Raw genomic sequence first — 14,743 nt, forward strand, 5'->3', positions numbered from 1 at the left:
GCTTTAATGGCTGTTATTTATATTTGGGCCGGGCAGGTTTATTCTGTGCGCCTACAGAAATCATTACACTTCCCCTTGGGAAAGACTTTAGCGACGCGTGTTTCACCCTGGCAGATGACTCAGCGATAATATGTTTCCCCTTTATTGGTTTTTCCTTTGGCATTATTGGTTACCTTCCACCGAGGTCATTAAAAAACAACTAGGGGAGAGAGACACAGGCCACATACAGTACTGGTTTCCTTACTGTGTAATGAGGAAGGAACTACTTCTGATTATTGAATCCACACTGAGCGAAGCTGCGGGAGAGAAACACTAAAGAGCTATTAAGTATGTAACACTATTTTAGTTGTAATATTGGGCTTGTAAGGTTTAGTAAAGGAACTCAAGGATATTTACACTATTGGCACACACACTGAAAAGAGATCCAACTTGATAGAGTTATCAGGAAATGAAAAGACTTTTATCATTTTATCAGGGAATGATATCAGAGTGTCAGTTGAACTGGAAGTACCCAGATGGCTGGTTGGCATTGATCATAGTTAGAGCCTCTGTTTGTTCAATAACACCTGTCAAACAAACACAAAACACAGCTTCTAAACATAGACATATGACATGCATACAAAACGTTAGTTTTTTTAATAAAATGTGCTCTTCCCTTTCTGCCATTTCTCCTCAAACAGCTGTTAATGGTTTTGAAAGTTTCCCTTAGGCAGAGCTGAAAAACTTGCAGAGGCACATAAAACACAGGAACATTTTCATTATATCCTACTTTATGGTCCATAAAATCATGGTAAAAACGGCTGCTCACTGAAGCATACAAACTGTTTCAAAAGTGATTATGTGAGGGCCCAAAAAGAGATGATGGAAGAGAGGGTAATCTTCAATTTAACAGCAAGTATAATGAGAAGAATGGTGAGTGAAGAAGAAAGAGTTCCAAACAGAGGCTTGACCACATTTCCTTTTTCTTTTTAGTGTAAAAGATCAGGAAGTGGAAGCAACACAATATCCTTTTATAAGGTTTGAAAACGCATTTTCAAAAAGATCTAAGCATATTAGAGTAGAATATTAGCCAGAGAAATAACGGTATGATCTGATTACAGTGCAACAATAACCAAAAATGTAATAAAGCAGGCGCAGACAGAAAAACAGTTGAATTTACAGCAGACCTCAGATGTTCCAGATTTGTGGTGCAGAGAAACTAACGACTATGTTTCTTTAACCCTTAGAAGTGAAACAGTCCCAGATGACATGAGAGGCCGTAAAACTGAAACAGATCAGAGGTATTTTGAGCCTTGAGTATTTTAAAATCAATACTTAAAAATGAGAAGAAGAAGTAGAAGAAGAAGATGATGATGAAGAAGATCAAACATTTGGTGGTAGTGGATGGTTCAGAGGGTAATGTTATAAAAAGAAAATATATGCAAATTACACCCTTTTGTACTGGTTCATTACGACGATTATCCACCTCTGCTCTCATTAATTTAGACTGAAATGTTAAGGAGTGGATAAAATACAAATAAGGTTTAATCAAGTTCATGTTAAATTATTAAAATCATTACACGGTAATTAAAGCATTGATTAGCACTTGATGTCATTGCAAATTGCATTTCATAAAGCAAAATGCAATAAGATAGAAAACAGGCTGAGGAGTGCGGTGACAGGGAACGAGTGGGTGTTAGTATGCAGCACCTTGTTGAAATAATAAGGCACACATGGGGGTAGAGCAGGGAGCCTGTTGATCTCAGGCATCTGCTCTTCTGTCTAAAAAGGGAAAAAGCAACAGAGGCACAGGTGAAGCATGTGAAATACATTACTGCTGTCAGGGAAAGCCAGAAAGCTCCAATTAGGTTAGCTCAGTTTTTATTTTTAGCCTTTTCTTGAGAGACAGGTTGTGATTAGTTGGGATGTTTATACCCATAAAAGTTTAATGTATTCTGAAATGTATGTAAAAATAGTTATGTATTAATAAAACATACATTTGGTGACAAAAATATTGCCTTCATTAATTCGATACGGATGTGTTTTTGGTGATTGCAATCTAGAGGTGCAGTCTGAAAGAAAATCATTAACATTCATGCACCTGCTCTACCAACTGTCACGGCTGGAAACTGCACATCTGTTGACACTGCATTCAGACCAGAGCCATAAAACTGAAGTGATATTTGTACACAGGCGTAACATTGGTGTTTGTGCTTCAACCACAGTTTTTTTATTCTATAATATTGTACTCTCATCTTCACTTAGCCCCATTTAACAGCCGAAAGAAAAACAAAGCACTGTGTCAGTCAATAAAAGTTATTTTTATCAATGCGGACATGTGCTTGTGCACAAAAAAAGAGACGTCTTCACATAGATACACTTTTATGTACAACACAACCCTTCACAAAGCACTGTTAAACTCTTTCGTACTGTAATGAATAAATAAAAGCACAGGCATATAAGGTAATACAATTACAACAACATACTGCCACTGCATTATAACCCATTAATAACAGTAATTACATGTATCTTTTAGTGTCTGTAAGAAGAAGAAGAAGAAGAAGAAGAAGAAGATACACTTTATTAATCCCTTACAGGGAAATGTCTTTGAAGGGACATCTAAAGCATTGGCACAGGGACCTCTTTACACATAACAATGCCCATGAGATTATATGTAAATATACAACATGAATATTCAAGTGTAATAGCTTATAGCATTAGCATGACAGCATCAATACGGCAATTTACTGTTCTGGGAACTTACAAATATAATTTCAGGACAATATATTCAACCCTTTACAGCTTGTATAAAGTAATGACAGAAACAATAGACAGAGGGGTCTAAAGCCATCCTAGCAGCTCTATGAGGCTGTACTGAGGCATAGTGGTGCTTTGAGCTAAATGCTAATGTCAGCATGCTAACATGCTTGCAATGACAGTGCTAACATGGTAATGTTTTTCATGTTTAACATCTTTCTTTAAAGGCCCGGACACACCAGCCCGATTTTGGGAGTCAGAGGCCGTCAGAGACCGTCAGAGGCAGTCGGGCATTCGCGGCGCCCTACTCAGGTTTGTGTGTCCCGCACCGTCGTCTCTTTACGGCACCTTTTCACACCTTCAACATGTTGAATCGGCCGCGGGAGGTCAGAGAAAGTCGGGACAAGCAATCACTCTGATTGGCTGTTCACACTACCGCTGCCTGCTGGTAAGGACAGTTATTGCCACTCGTCGACTGAAGTATTTGCGGTGTGTTCGTAGGCGGGCGGCGTAACCGCCGCAGGCAACGTAGCTGACGTAAAAGTCGGGAAAAGTCGGGACGCCTTCGGTACCGTTCTTTGGTCTCAGGTGGGTGTGAATAAATAAATGAATGAGAGAAATACAAATGTAGCGAATATAATTACATTTGTATAATAAATGGTTTAACATGTTTTCTTTCTTTCAATCTTCCTGCACCACATTTCTTTCCCCAAGGATAAGTGTGCTTAAAAATGCTTTCTCAGACTTTTGAGGATGAATGTCTACGTTCTGATAAAACCGACTTATTAGCACAGCTGCAACATCTCTCTTACAGCCTCATCTTTGCTTATTTCTCTTCACATGAAAAACGTGCTTCAGATAAAAATAAATAAATATTGGGGTTTGAAAAAACGTGGGACTGACGTTGTTGCACCTCATCTTTCAATCCTAATGTTCGGCTTGTACATAAACAGAAGCCGTCTGATAGACGAGGGGAAGTTTACTCGATGGTAAGACAATCACACTAGAGAGATACCGCCTGATGCTTCGCTTGTGATGGGTATACGCATTTTCTCTTCTTCTGTGGTAAACATAATAAATATAGTGCTTAAGGGACCTGAGAAAGAAAAGGAAAGAAGTAGGTATGGAAAGTAGCAGAGAGGGGAAATAGTGAGGCTGCAGGGACCCAGTCAATAAAGACCACACACATAAACACACACACAGAAAATAGACATTGTACACCCAGTAGTGCCTCGAGCTAAGGTGCATGACGCATGTGAGATTGAGTATGAAACACCCGTGTTTCTCGCTCTGTGTTCCTGGAAACTTTACACTTACAAAAGACCACAAAACATCTTTAAAATATAAAAGAAAAACATGACAAAAGACTGTTTCTCAGTGAAATGCTCACAGAAGCTACCCTGATTCCAATCCTGTTGCTTCATAAATGTCTTTAGATTTTTTCCAAGTGCTGTGTTGGCTGTTTGAGAGTCTGAAATGTTTCAACGTTCAGAGGTACACGATGGTTTCCTCACAGCCCTCCTCACCACCGCTGTCAGTCTCTAAGGAAACCAGAGCACGGAGGTCCAGCTGAGGGTCAGCGGGATGCGAGAGCAGAGGATACGGGTCAGCCCCGCTGGCTGTTGACGGCCATGTGTCCCCGATGTAGCTGTGAGGATCTGAGAGAGAGAAATACAAATATTAAACTGGAGGGAAGAACTGAATGTCATGTTATACATTTGAAGCTTCTTATGGGAATTTTGAATTGTTTTTAAATAAATGTCATCATGCTTTACAATGCCATAACCATAAAAAAAGTTATGCAATTGAACAAAACCCTCGATTTGCATAAAGTGATTTATTGGATTAAAATACATTTTAAGTCATTAATTTGCCTCCCTTTGTGTGCGGCTAGCAAGAGAGAAAACAGTTTTAGACTGCAGTGGAAATGTTGTTTTTGAAAGGCTAAATAATGGCAACAACTATTGGACTTCACAACACTCTGGAGTTATTTGAAATGTTTTGATCACACAAGACTGAAAAAGTCCTACACAGCCATCACCACTGGAATCTATTTCTATAAAGTGTAGAATACTAATATTAGTGTAGTAAAAGGAAGAAAAATGAGGTGCAGCATTTAAATGTTCATTTATAAGTCAAACGTTATGCATGAAGCTTTAAACTATTCTGTACAGCCCTATTATACTGTGTGTAGAAGACATGCATTGACCTTATCAATCATTCACTAACCAGTGATACATAATCACCAGGATTAATTGGTTAATGAGTTCAGTCTAATTGTTGCGCCCACTCTTCTAATCACTACCTGCATATAGATCAACCCCCCCCCCCCCCCGTTCTGCAGCGGAGCATGAGAGTGAGAATGAGAACAAAAAGAGGTTTTAACTATTTATCATATCTTTGTCAGCATCATCCATCGCCATGGTTAGGATTTCATGACTAACGCCTTCTCACATTTGACTGTTAACCAGAAGCGATGAGGAACATGGGTCCAGAAAGAAAAAGGAATTAACGAATATTTTACAATTGTAATACTGTGAACCATGCACATTCCTCTCTATATTTATATACTGCACATGTTTTATTTTTTGTATTGTGCTTAGTTTTTATATTTAAATGTATTGTAAATAAATAATACTTTTTTTTTTTTAAATAGTTTGTAAGATAGATTTCTATTGATCCCTGAGGACATTCGGGTGTTTAAGAAACCATTTTAAATATGTATTTGATAAATATTTTTTTGATAAAAATAAAAATATATTAAATATGTACTGCTGAAGTGTTTTTAAAGAAATGTGATATCTCCAGCTTCAGTTGTGTTCCCCTCAAGGATCAATAACATTACGATTTAATTAAAGGCGATCTGAAAGATAAATTGTTTTCATGTGTGGCCTCTAGTTGAGAAAGTGTGTGCTCTTACTTGTGTGTGCGTGGTGGGTGCTGTCTAGCATTAGGGCAGGTGTGCTGTCATGGTAACAGATGGCGTGAACTATACATTTCCTCATTGTGTCCCTGAAGGAAAGTGCCTTTGTTTGATTAATTATATAAGAGTCTGTTAGAGTGGATCTGTTAGCCACCATATAGGCCAGGCCTCTGATAGATGAGACATCAAGTGTGCAGCAAGATGATAAAAACACTCAATCTCTGTCTTCATCTATAAAGTAATACGATTTTAGCGTTATTAATATGTTGGAACACAGCATGCTATTAAAAGAAAGCACCAAAAAAATATCCATTTGTACGGGCTGCAGAACATTTGGAGAAATTCATATCAGTCTTGTATGGTTACCCAAACAGAAACCAGATGGCCGGGGTTATTAGAACGACCTGGAACATTGTGGATTCCCTTGCCAACATCATTAGATGCTTTGTAAGATACTACAGGAAAACTTAGTCTGTAACACTTCCTCTCTGAATTTGAGTTAAAGCTTTCTGGACAAGGCAATACAACACATCTGGTAAATGGAAAGAAATAAAAAGGATTTTTTAAAGCCATATGCGGTTGTTTTGACATCTTATGAGAATATATATTGTTCTCCTTCAGTACAAACGATCAGTAGCCTCTGTTATGACAACAAAACAACTTTAGGTTTAGGAAAAGCATAGGTAAAAATAAGTATGTTTGTTTCATATTTAAAAAGTTTAAGACACCCTATTGTGCTTTTTGGGGTTTCCCTTTTCTGTCGTTATATAGGTTTATGTGCATGTAAATGGTTTGCCAAGGCTAACATCCCTGTGTTCCCTCCAGAGGGAGTTTCTCTCCCACACACTTCCCCCCCCCCCCGCCTTTCCCAAAAGGATCTAATTCTCTGTATGTCAGTCTCAGTATTGAGAAAGAATAATCATTGGCATTTAACCATTACTGCGTAACCCAATGCTTTGTTAGAAAGTCACATTCCAGTGTATGTGTCACGCAGCACATTATCTATGTGAATGAAACTGCATACTGTAAAGAGCACCAGTCTCATCTCTCTTTTCTTCCTCAGCTAACTCATAATGCTCTCATCCTTTGTATGAAAAGGTGAGCAACAAAAAGCAGACACGACTCATCAGATGAAACGTCATCTCACAGGAAATTCCATCCAACTGGTTCACCGAGATTACATTGTGCAGGAACAAATTATGGAAATCCACTGAACGAAAAAAGGGTGTGTATTTGTGTGTGTGCATGAGAAGACATTTTCACATGCTCAGGTGAGAATGAGAAGTGAGATCGTGTTTTGATCAACGTGAGAGGCAGCACAATGGAGGATTTGCATTTGAAAGAGATTCCTCTTCTTTTCACACGATAAAAGAGATACCAGGTTCCTCTGCACAGCAGGCATCAGTGATCCGGTATGAAGAGGACTACACATCTGAGATTGCGCATAAAATACTCAAATGAGGCATAAAGGAGACATAAATCTAACAGGGATTTATGGGAAGAAGGCAATAATGATCCGATTGCATTTATAACATAATCGCCTGATCGCAATTATATGAGATGACTGCCATCATTTTTGCTAAATCGTTGGGTTCCAATTCCAATAAAAAGGGAATTTAAAGTTCAAACTGTGGCAACAAATAGAAAGTATCTATCTACTGGGTAACAAGTGCACAAGGTTCAAATATTGGGAGAAAGAGAGTTTGGGTCCAGCTCTCGCTGCCGTTGGACAGGTTCTTTTTTTTTTTGAAGAGGCCATATTTCACTCTTACAAAACAAGATGCTGACAGGAAGGTGCTGATAACAGATCTCTTTTTCTATAGCAGAGTTTCCCCTATGGGTTCAGCACTGTGTATGACAGCTCAGAGGTTAGTTATGCAAGTGTTGTAGCTTTCAACAAATGTACTAATTCGATTCATCTCATGAAAATGTTCAGATGGAAACATGGTAGCGTAGGTGATTTAATAAAAAGCTTAGTGTGTAGTGTGAGTTTAGCTAGTGTGTGGAAAAGAATGTGAGAAAAAGAGTGTCGGTAATAATGCTAAGAGAAAAATAACAGTTAAGTGTAAATAGAAGTGAGTATCAGTTGGAGGCAAAACAAAGTGTGTATCCCTGATTCATTTTTGAGTTCTTGAAAAAGAAAAATCACGCAACATTCTACCAATGCATAAGGTTAGCCTACACAACTGTTTTAGAACAAGTTATTAGAAATAAAACTGTGCAGCACAGCGAGAGGTGCAACACGGATTCGGAAAAATGTAAAGATGAATTGATACTCTTTTGGCAACGAACGCATCATTTGATGTGCAGCAGTTGAAATGTCCTACACAGATTGAGGTCTAGTTGCCAAGTCAAACACAAAAGCACTGTGTGGCACAAAAGAAACAGGCTTTTAAATTGTTAACCACAACTATTTGTGTGACAATCAAGTGTCAACTTAATATTCATGATGGTGACAGGTCTAATTGCAGGTCCTCATGGGACCCGCTGAGGAGTGCTTTGTGGGTAGATGTCAGCTGGAACGCGCCCTGGTGGTAGATGGCTGCCAAGGTTTCACCCCAGGCTTGTTAACGAGTGACTCAGGTTTCACTGGGGCTGGTGTGAGCGCTCAATAACGAGGAAAGGTTAATACGCTGATCAATGAGGAAGAGATTGTGCTGCCTGCTGTAGCCTCTGAACAAAACCAGCAACTCCCATCAGCCGCACTTAACTCTGACCCGGTTTATTAGAAAAGAGCAACACGACACGTGTAACCTGTAATGTTCCTGTGGAAATTAGAATGAGCGTGTTGCATGAATGGATTCGGAACGGGGACGGCGTAAACGTCAGAATGTATCCGACACCTCGCGAGTGAAACGCAGATGAATTCGCGTCTCTCATTTCCCTCCCCCCTTCTCCTGATGCGATGACAAGTCATGCTGTAATGAGTTTTATAAAGATTTCTTTAGATCGATGTCCCAATCAGTCCGCCATCGCCTCTGAACTGTGATTCACATGCTGTTGTCTGCCCTGCCAGTCGATAGATAGAGGAACCATTGATTTTCTTTCCCTTTGGCAGGTGGGGGCCCGGCTCACTGCTGCTGCAGGTGGAGGTGGTGAGGAGGGGGGGGGGGGGGGGGAGGTTTCTTTGTCAGGAGGCACTGATTAACTGAGAGGAGGACCGACAAGGCCTCACCAGGGATAGAGCTTTGAGAGCAGAGTATGTAAGTGTACGTGTACGTGTACGTGTGTGTGTGTGTGTACGTGTGTGTACGTGTGTGTACGTGTGTGTACGTGTGTACGTGTGTGTACGTGTGTGTACGTGTGTGTACGTGTGTGTACGTGTGTGTACGTGTGTGTACGTGTGTGTACGTGTGTGTACGTGTGTGTGTGTACGTGTGTGTACGTGTGTGTACGTGTGTGTACGTGTGTGTGTGTACGTGTGTGTACGTGTGTGTACGTGTGTGTACGTGTGTGTACGTACGTGTGTGTACGTGTGTGTACGTGTGTGTACGTGTGTGTACGTGTGTGTACGTGTGTGTACGTGTGTACACGTGTGTGTACGTGTGTGTACGTGTGTGTACGTGTGTGTACGTGTGTGTACGTGTGTGTACGTGTGTGTGTGTACGTGTGTGTACGTGTGTGTGTGTGTGTACGTGTGTACGTGTGTGTACGTGTGTGTACGTGTGTGTACGTGTGTGTACGTGTGTGTACGTGTGTGTACGTGTGTACGTGTGTGTACGTGTGTGTACGTGTGTACACGTGTGTGTACGTGTGTGTACGTGTGTGTACGTGTGTGTGTGTACGTGTGTGTACGTGTGTGTACGTGTGTGTACGTGTGTGTGTGTGTGTGTGTGTGTGTGTGTGTGTGTGTGTGTGTGTGTGTGTGTGTGTGTGTGTGTGTGTGTGTGTGTGTGTGTGTGTGTGTGTGCAGTAGGCTCTCATATGTCATGAGACATATGAGAGACTGGGTGAAACCAGTGCAAGCGGAGGTTTGTTTACATTCTCACAGGAAGCAGGTTTTCTCATTTACGTTGAGCAGCAGACAGGATGATACTGTTTCTCTACACCGAGGCACTTTAGTCAAGTAGTGTGGCGCTAAGATACAGGATATTAAACAAAACCAAACATTTAAATGATTAATTGAGCATAATTGATGCATTCATTAGCGGGAGTTTTTGCGTCCCTTGTAAGATGGTATCTGAAAACATAATATGGAAATTAATGAAGTTATGTGCTCAAAAATCTAATAAGCAGTTTTAGTTTTATTATTTCTTCTTATGAAAGTCATTGTGTCTACACTTGAGCAACAATTGATTTGTTGAATGATGAGAAAGAATAATCTTGATAATCGTTAAGTACTTCATCAAACAGAAACTTTTAAATTCTCTTTAGTTACAGCAACTAACTTGAGGATTTGCTTTGATTGCTTTGTTAGCTATTTCAGTGTGCTATTTCAGTGTTTCTCTGCCTGTGGTAGAGACCCGATAGATGCGTCACAAGGGGGTCTAAGGGGTTAACATAATGCTCAATATAAGGCTTTTTTCTACTCTTTGCTGTTTGGATAACACATTGACAGTTTTACTTCTTTGTGCCTCAAAAATGCATTTAAATGAGACAATCTGAGACATTTAGAGGTCAAAACATTTAACTTATAGACTTCGGACACCTGAGGCCTGTACTACGAAGCTGGTTCAACCTAACCTGGATATGTTTGAGTTAGCCGGTTGGCCCAATCCAAAACATACGCGCTCTGGGTAAACTGTACTACGACGCTGGTTATCAAGTGGATCGCTCAAGCCAGCCGTGTCCTATCTAGTTAGGTGCGCGTTCACATGAAAGGGGTGGTATTTGGAGCATTCGACCAATCTCAAACATGGACAAGCGTACTGACAGCGCAGCGTCATACTTCCTGAATGAAAAGTGAACTTTAATATTAGTCAAATATGAAGAAGTTAAACTTTAAACATCCATGACTTAAACACTTTATCCAGGATAAAAGCCACATAGCTGCACCTGCAAGGTGAATACAGCTGGTAAAAGAAAAAGCGTTTGAATGCGTACATTAACAGGTTTATGATATCACGAGTGGATCTGACTTTAATTAGGAGAATTTGACTCGAGTGTTTCGTCAACTTAATGTGTTGCTTAAAATAATACTTCTGTATACAGTATGTGACACTGTGAGTGTTGACCGGCCAGATACGGCTCAAGAAGCTGACTCAAATAAGGAAATATATGATACATTATGATGTGATATGATAATGATATGAATGATAATGGGACACATCGACGTCTGCACTCACAGTGCCGCGGACTGTACGTAATGTTACTCTGATCCGGTTACTTATGTCGTGGCAGATATTTAAGTAAGCTTTCTTAACGCTAATATTATAATAGTCAGATTGCTCTGAAGATGGGAGGGGATATTCTATTAATTTTCACGTTCACACAGTCAGTTGATTTTTTGCCGGCCGTCTTTCCTGCAACGGCAGTTTTTCTGTATTTCCTCTATCCTGTAATATGAATTGATAGCTTTAAACTCCGCACACGGAGCTCTGATTGGTCAGCAGGCGGTGCTTTCACTGAGTTGATCTCTTAGCCTGCCACCTAACCTCCTCCCGAGGAGGTTAGCCGCTCAGCATAAGTTACCATGGAGATCTAGCCCGCTAAAAAGAGAACCAGCGTCGTAGGACCGGAAAGCCCGAGATTTCCCTGAAGTTAGCCGGCTAAGCGAAAATCCAGCTTCGTAGTACAGGCCTCGGCTTAGACACTGCTTTACTTAAAGAGATCATAGCCAATAGGATGCATTAGAAGCAGGAGACAACAACATTTTTAAATATGGCTCCCCATGAGCCGGGTAATGGCCATTTAATTTGTGATTAGCTCTAAACGTCCTCTATATCAGATAACGGATGACCTCCTCACCTCTGGCGCTGTGCTGCAGCTCCAGCCTCCCTGCAGGACTGTACAGGTACCCTGTCCCTGTCATCCATCCCTGGGGGTCTGAGTGTGGGCTGTGGGGCGTCTTTGCTCCAGGGGGCGGTCTGCTGTTGGATTTTGCCAGCAGGGAGTTGAGACAGTTGTGAGCGCTGGGGTCATCTCTTTTGTGGCGGCCTTTGCGGTTGTTGATGGCAGAGCTTGTGAAGGCGGCCTCATTCACAAACACGGAGCCGTTACCGGCCAGGTCTCTGGACTGGGTCGACTCCTGGAGGAGAGAGGGCGAAGAAATCAAGAATACAGCGAACACACATTCAGAAGGAGAGCTTCTTTCTTGATGAAGAAAGAATGATGATTGGATAGTTTCTACACCTAAAAAACAATTCAACAGTTATCCTTTGAAATTCACTGGTGCATTTGAACGAGAGATCATGAAATTCATTTTATAATTTAAAAAAGTTAGTGGACCTTAATACATTTCTCAAAAAATCGAATTAAAAATAATTATAAGCGCCCAAAATCAATTGTCCCACTTGCCTATAGTGGTATCATGTATAAATAGATCGATACATAATTTTGGTTTTATTTGTCCAGGTTTGGATAGTTTTCTGTCTGAGATTCCATCTTCCAACCCAATACAATGTAAGCGAATAACATTTCACCTGAAATAATATATATAAATAATATTAATACACAGTCTTTACTGTGAGAAGTTTATTAGGGACTATTTATTCAGCAGAAATTGGCCATGAGACCTCTTTACAGTGTGTTGTGTGGATTGTGTTGATTCATGCAATTCTATTTCTGAAAAATACCACTTTGGTCAAAATGTAAATGCAAAACTCTCAGAGATTGAATTCTTAAGCTCTGGAGTCATAAATGGTCACATACACTAGATGTACAATAAGTGGAAAAAATGTAGATTAATTTGTGTGGACCCTTTATTGCATAGGACAAGGTATTACTGCTGCATCTCTCCACCTGTCCTCTCCCAATACCCCTGTCCACTGTCTCATCTTCACATAGCACGGCTAATTAGAAACGACCTGAGAACAGGGAGTGTGTGTGTGTGTGTGTGTGTGTGTGTGTGTGTGTGTGTGTGTGTGTGTGTGTGTGTGTGTGTGTGTGTGTCCATGCGTCATTCGATCTGTGTCTGACCCTGTGAACTGCTGCCTCTGGCTAAAACATTAGCAGGGGAACATTAGGACCTCTGCACGCCTTGTTCAGACCACTGCAGCCTCCACACCGACTAAAATAGATGAATTGAAATAAAAAAAAGGTCCGCCCAGAGCCAGGAGAGCCTCATCCCATCCAGCCTGTTAAAAAAGCCCAGGGTGGTGTGTAAATTAATGAGGGAGAGAGGGAATATTGCAACACGAGTCAGCTCATTTGTCTGTCCGTTGGAGTGCTCTCTGTGTGCGTCTTTTGAACGCTCACACCTGCTGAACGGAGCAGCACAAAGCAGCGCAGAGGTGTGTGTGCTGTATCGCTTGTCCACATGAGGTGCATTGAGACTTAAAGGGCACGGGGAACAGTGCACCCTTTATCCTCCCTGCTTTCCATCTGCGGGGGGGGGGGACATTTCACCACAGTGTTTTTCAAACAAAGCGTTGATAATTGAAGTCCTTTCCAACACGATTGATTGGATACTCGGGCTGCGTGCCTCTGGTTTTAATTATTTTGTCGGAGCTCTTATTTGCAACGGTTTACTTATCATCAATCATTAAGATGTTTATGGGTGAGTGGACCTGCAGGAGCACTAAGACAAATGATGCTGAAATTGCTCTCATTATCGCAGGTCGTACATCAAGAGGGGATTGAGCTGTGTGTGTAAGTGTGTGAAGCAGCGTAACTCAGGCTGAAAGCTGTCTGAGAAAAGCTTCTAGTCAATGACTCCAGCCAAGAAATACTCCATAAACTCTGCGTATCTACCGCACACTTGTGTCAGGGTCAAGAGCTTTGGACCAGGGGTGTTTTAATTGGCCCACAGCAAATTCTTAAAGTACAATGGAATAATAAAAGCCCAATAACTTATCTGCATAACAAGCTTGAAATAAACCCTTCCTATGTCCCCTACACTTATATCGCAGGTTCCTCAACAAACAATAAATATTAAAAAAAACAATAAAAACTAAAATAGTGCAAGCTCAGGTATTTAATACTGAGTCTGGTGGTTTTAGTCCTGATGCTGCGGTACCGCCTGCCAGACGGCAGCAGACAGAACAGTTTGTGGCTGGGGTGTGGGGGTCTTTGATAATCCTGAGGGCTTTCTTCCTGAGGGTGAGGGTCTAAGGACAGAGGGTGTTGCATTCATCTTCTTTACAAACTATAAAGTCCTCGGAGAAAAATGTAAAATGTGTGATATTGGGCTAGATAAATAAACTTAGATTGATTGGTTGATAAACCTAACCTCCAATGTTTGGACAACCCTGCTTTATACAGAATTGTTCTAAACCCTTGATCATCGCCCCGATTAAACATGAGAAGTTATATCAAAGTCTATAGACAGAGGAAACAGTTGTGAGTTGTGCATCCCCCTTACCTGCGTCCCATCCAGAGGGATGACCATGTGGGGGTTGACAGTGGGCAGGCTGCTCTGCCGGCTGTGCCTCCAGGTCTGCAGCAGGGTCTGCTGGTGGTCCAGGCGCTCCCTCTCCCTCTCCACGCTCCTCTGGCCCTCCCTGAGCCGCTCCAGACTCTGCTGGTACTCCTCCAGCTGCTCGTCCAGCTCTCCCCTCTCGCGCTTCAGCCTCTCCGTCTCCAGGTGGCACTGCCTCTCCCGCTCCTCCAGCCTGCTCTCCTGCTCCCCCTGCTGGCTCTCCCTGGCCTGGCACTCCCTCTCCCAGCGATCCTTCTCCTGGCGCAGCCGGTCCTGGAGCCGCCGAGCCGCCACCACTTCTTCTTTCCTCTTCTCCAGGTTCCGCTGCTTCTCCTGTTCCTGCAGGGCGTTGCCCCGGATGCTGGGAAGGTGCGTTCGCTGGGCACGGGGGGAGGGGCGCCCCGTCTCCTGGAGGAGGAGCCTCTGGACCTCGAAGCAGCTGTCCTGGATGGTCACTGCGGCCTAGAGCACAAAGATGGGGTTCATGGGAATATAAGGCTCAAGCACAACTGTAATTACATGTGCATCCTCCTCACAACAGGCAGAGATAGAAGAAGTGCTGAGAT

At 41.8% G+C, this 14,743-nt stretch overlaps 1 protein-coding gene across 4 annotated transcripts in view; it reads right to left on the reverse strand.

Annotated features, from left to right (window-relative positions):
• Positions 1-3,345: 3,345 nt before the first annotated feature.
• The window catches only part of arhgef28a (Rho guanine nucleotide exchange factor (GEF) 28a), a 50,017-nt gene continuing 38,619 nt past the window's right edge, over positions 3,346-14,743 (reverse strand). For all 4 annotated transcript variants that reach the window (XM_034123290.1, XM_034123288.1, XM_034123289.1 and 1 more), the window contains 3 exons: positions 14,121-14,639; positions 11,567-11,846; positions 3,346-4,394 (listed from right to left, as the gene is read on the reverse strand). In XM_034123290.1, coding sequence (XP_033979181.1) covers positions 4,225-4,394; positions 11,567-11,846; positions 14,121-14,639 — 969 coding nt within the window. In that variant the 3' untranslated portion in view covers positions 3,346-4,224. The remainder of the gene's footprint in view (positions 4,395-11,566; positions 11,847-14,120; positions 14,640-14,743) is intronic.

The sequence above is a fragment of the Trematomus bernacchii genome, unplaced genomic scaffold (genome assembly GCF_902827165.1).
Source record: "Trematomus bernacchii unplaced genomic scaffold, fTreBer1.1, whole genome shotgun sequence".
Taxonomy (NCBI): domain Eukaryota; kingdom Metazoa; phylum Chordata; class Actinopteri; order Perciformes; family Nototheniidae; genus Trematomus; species Trematomus bernacchii.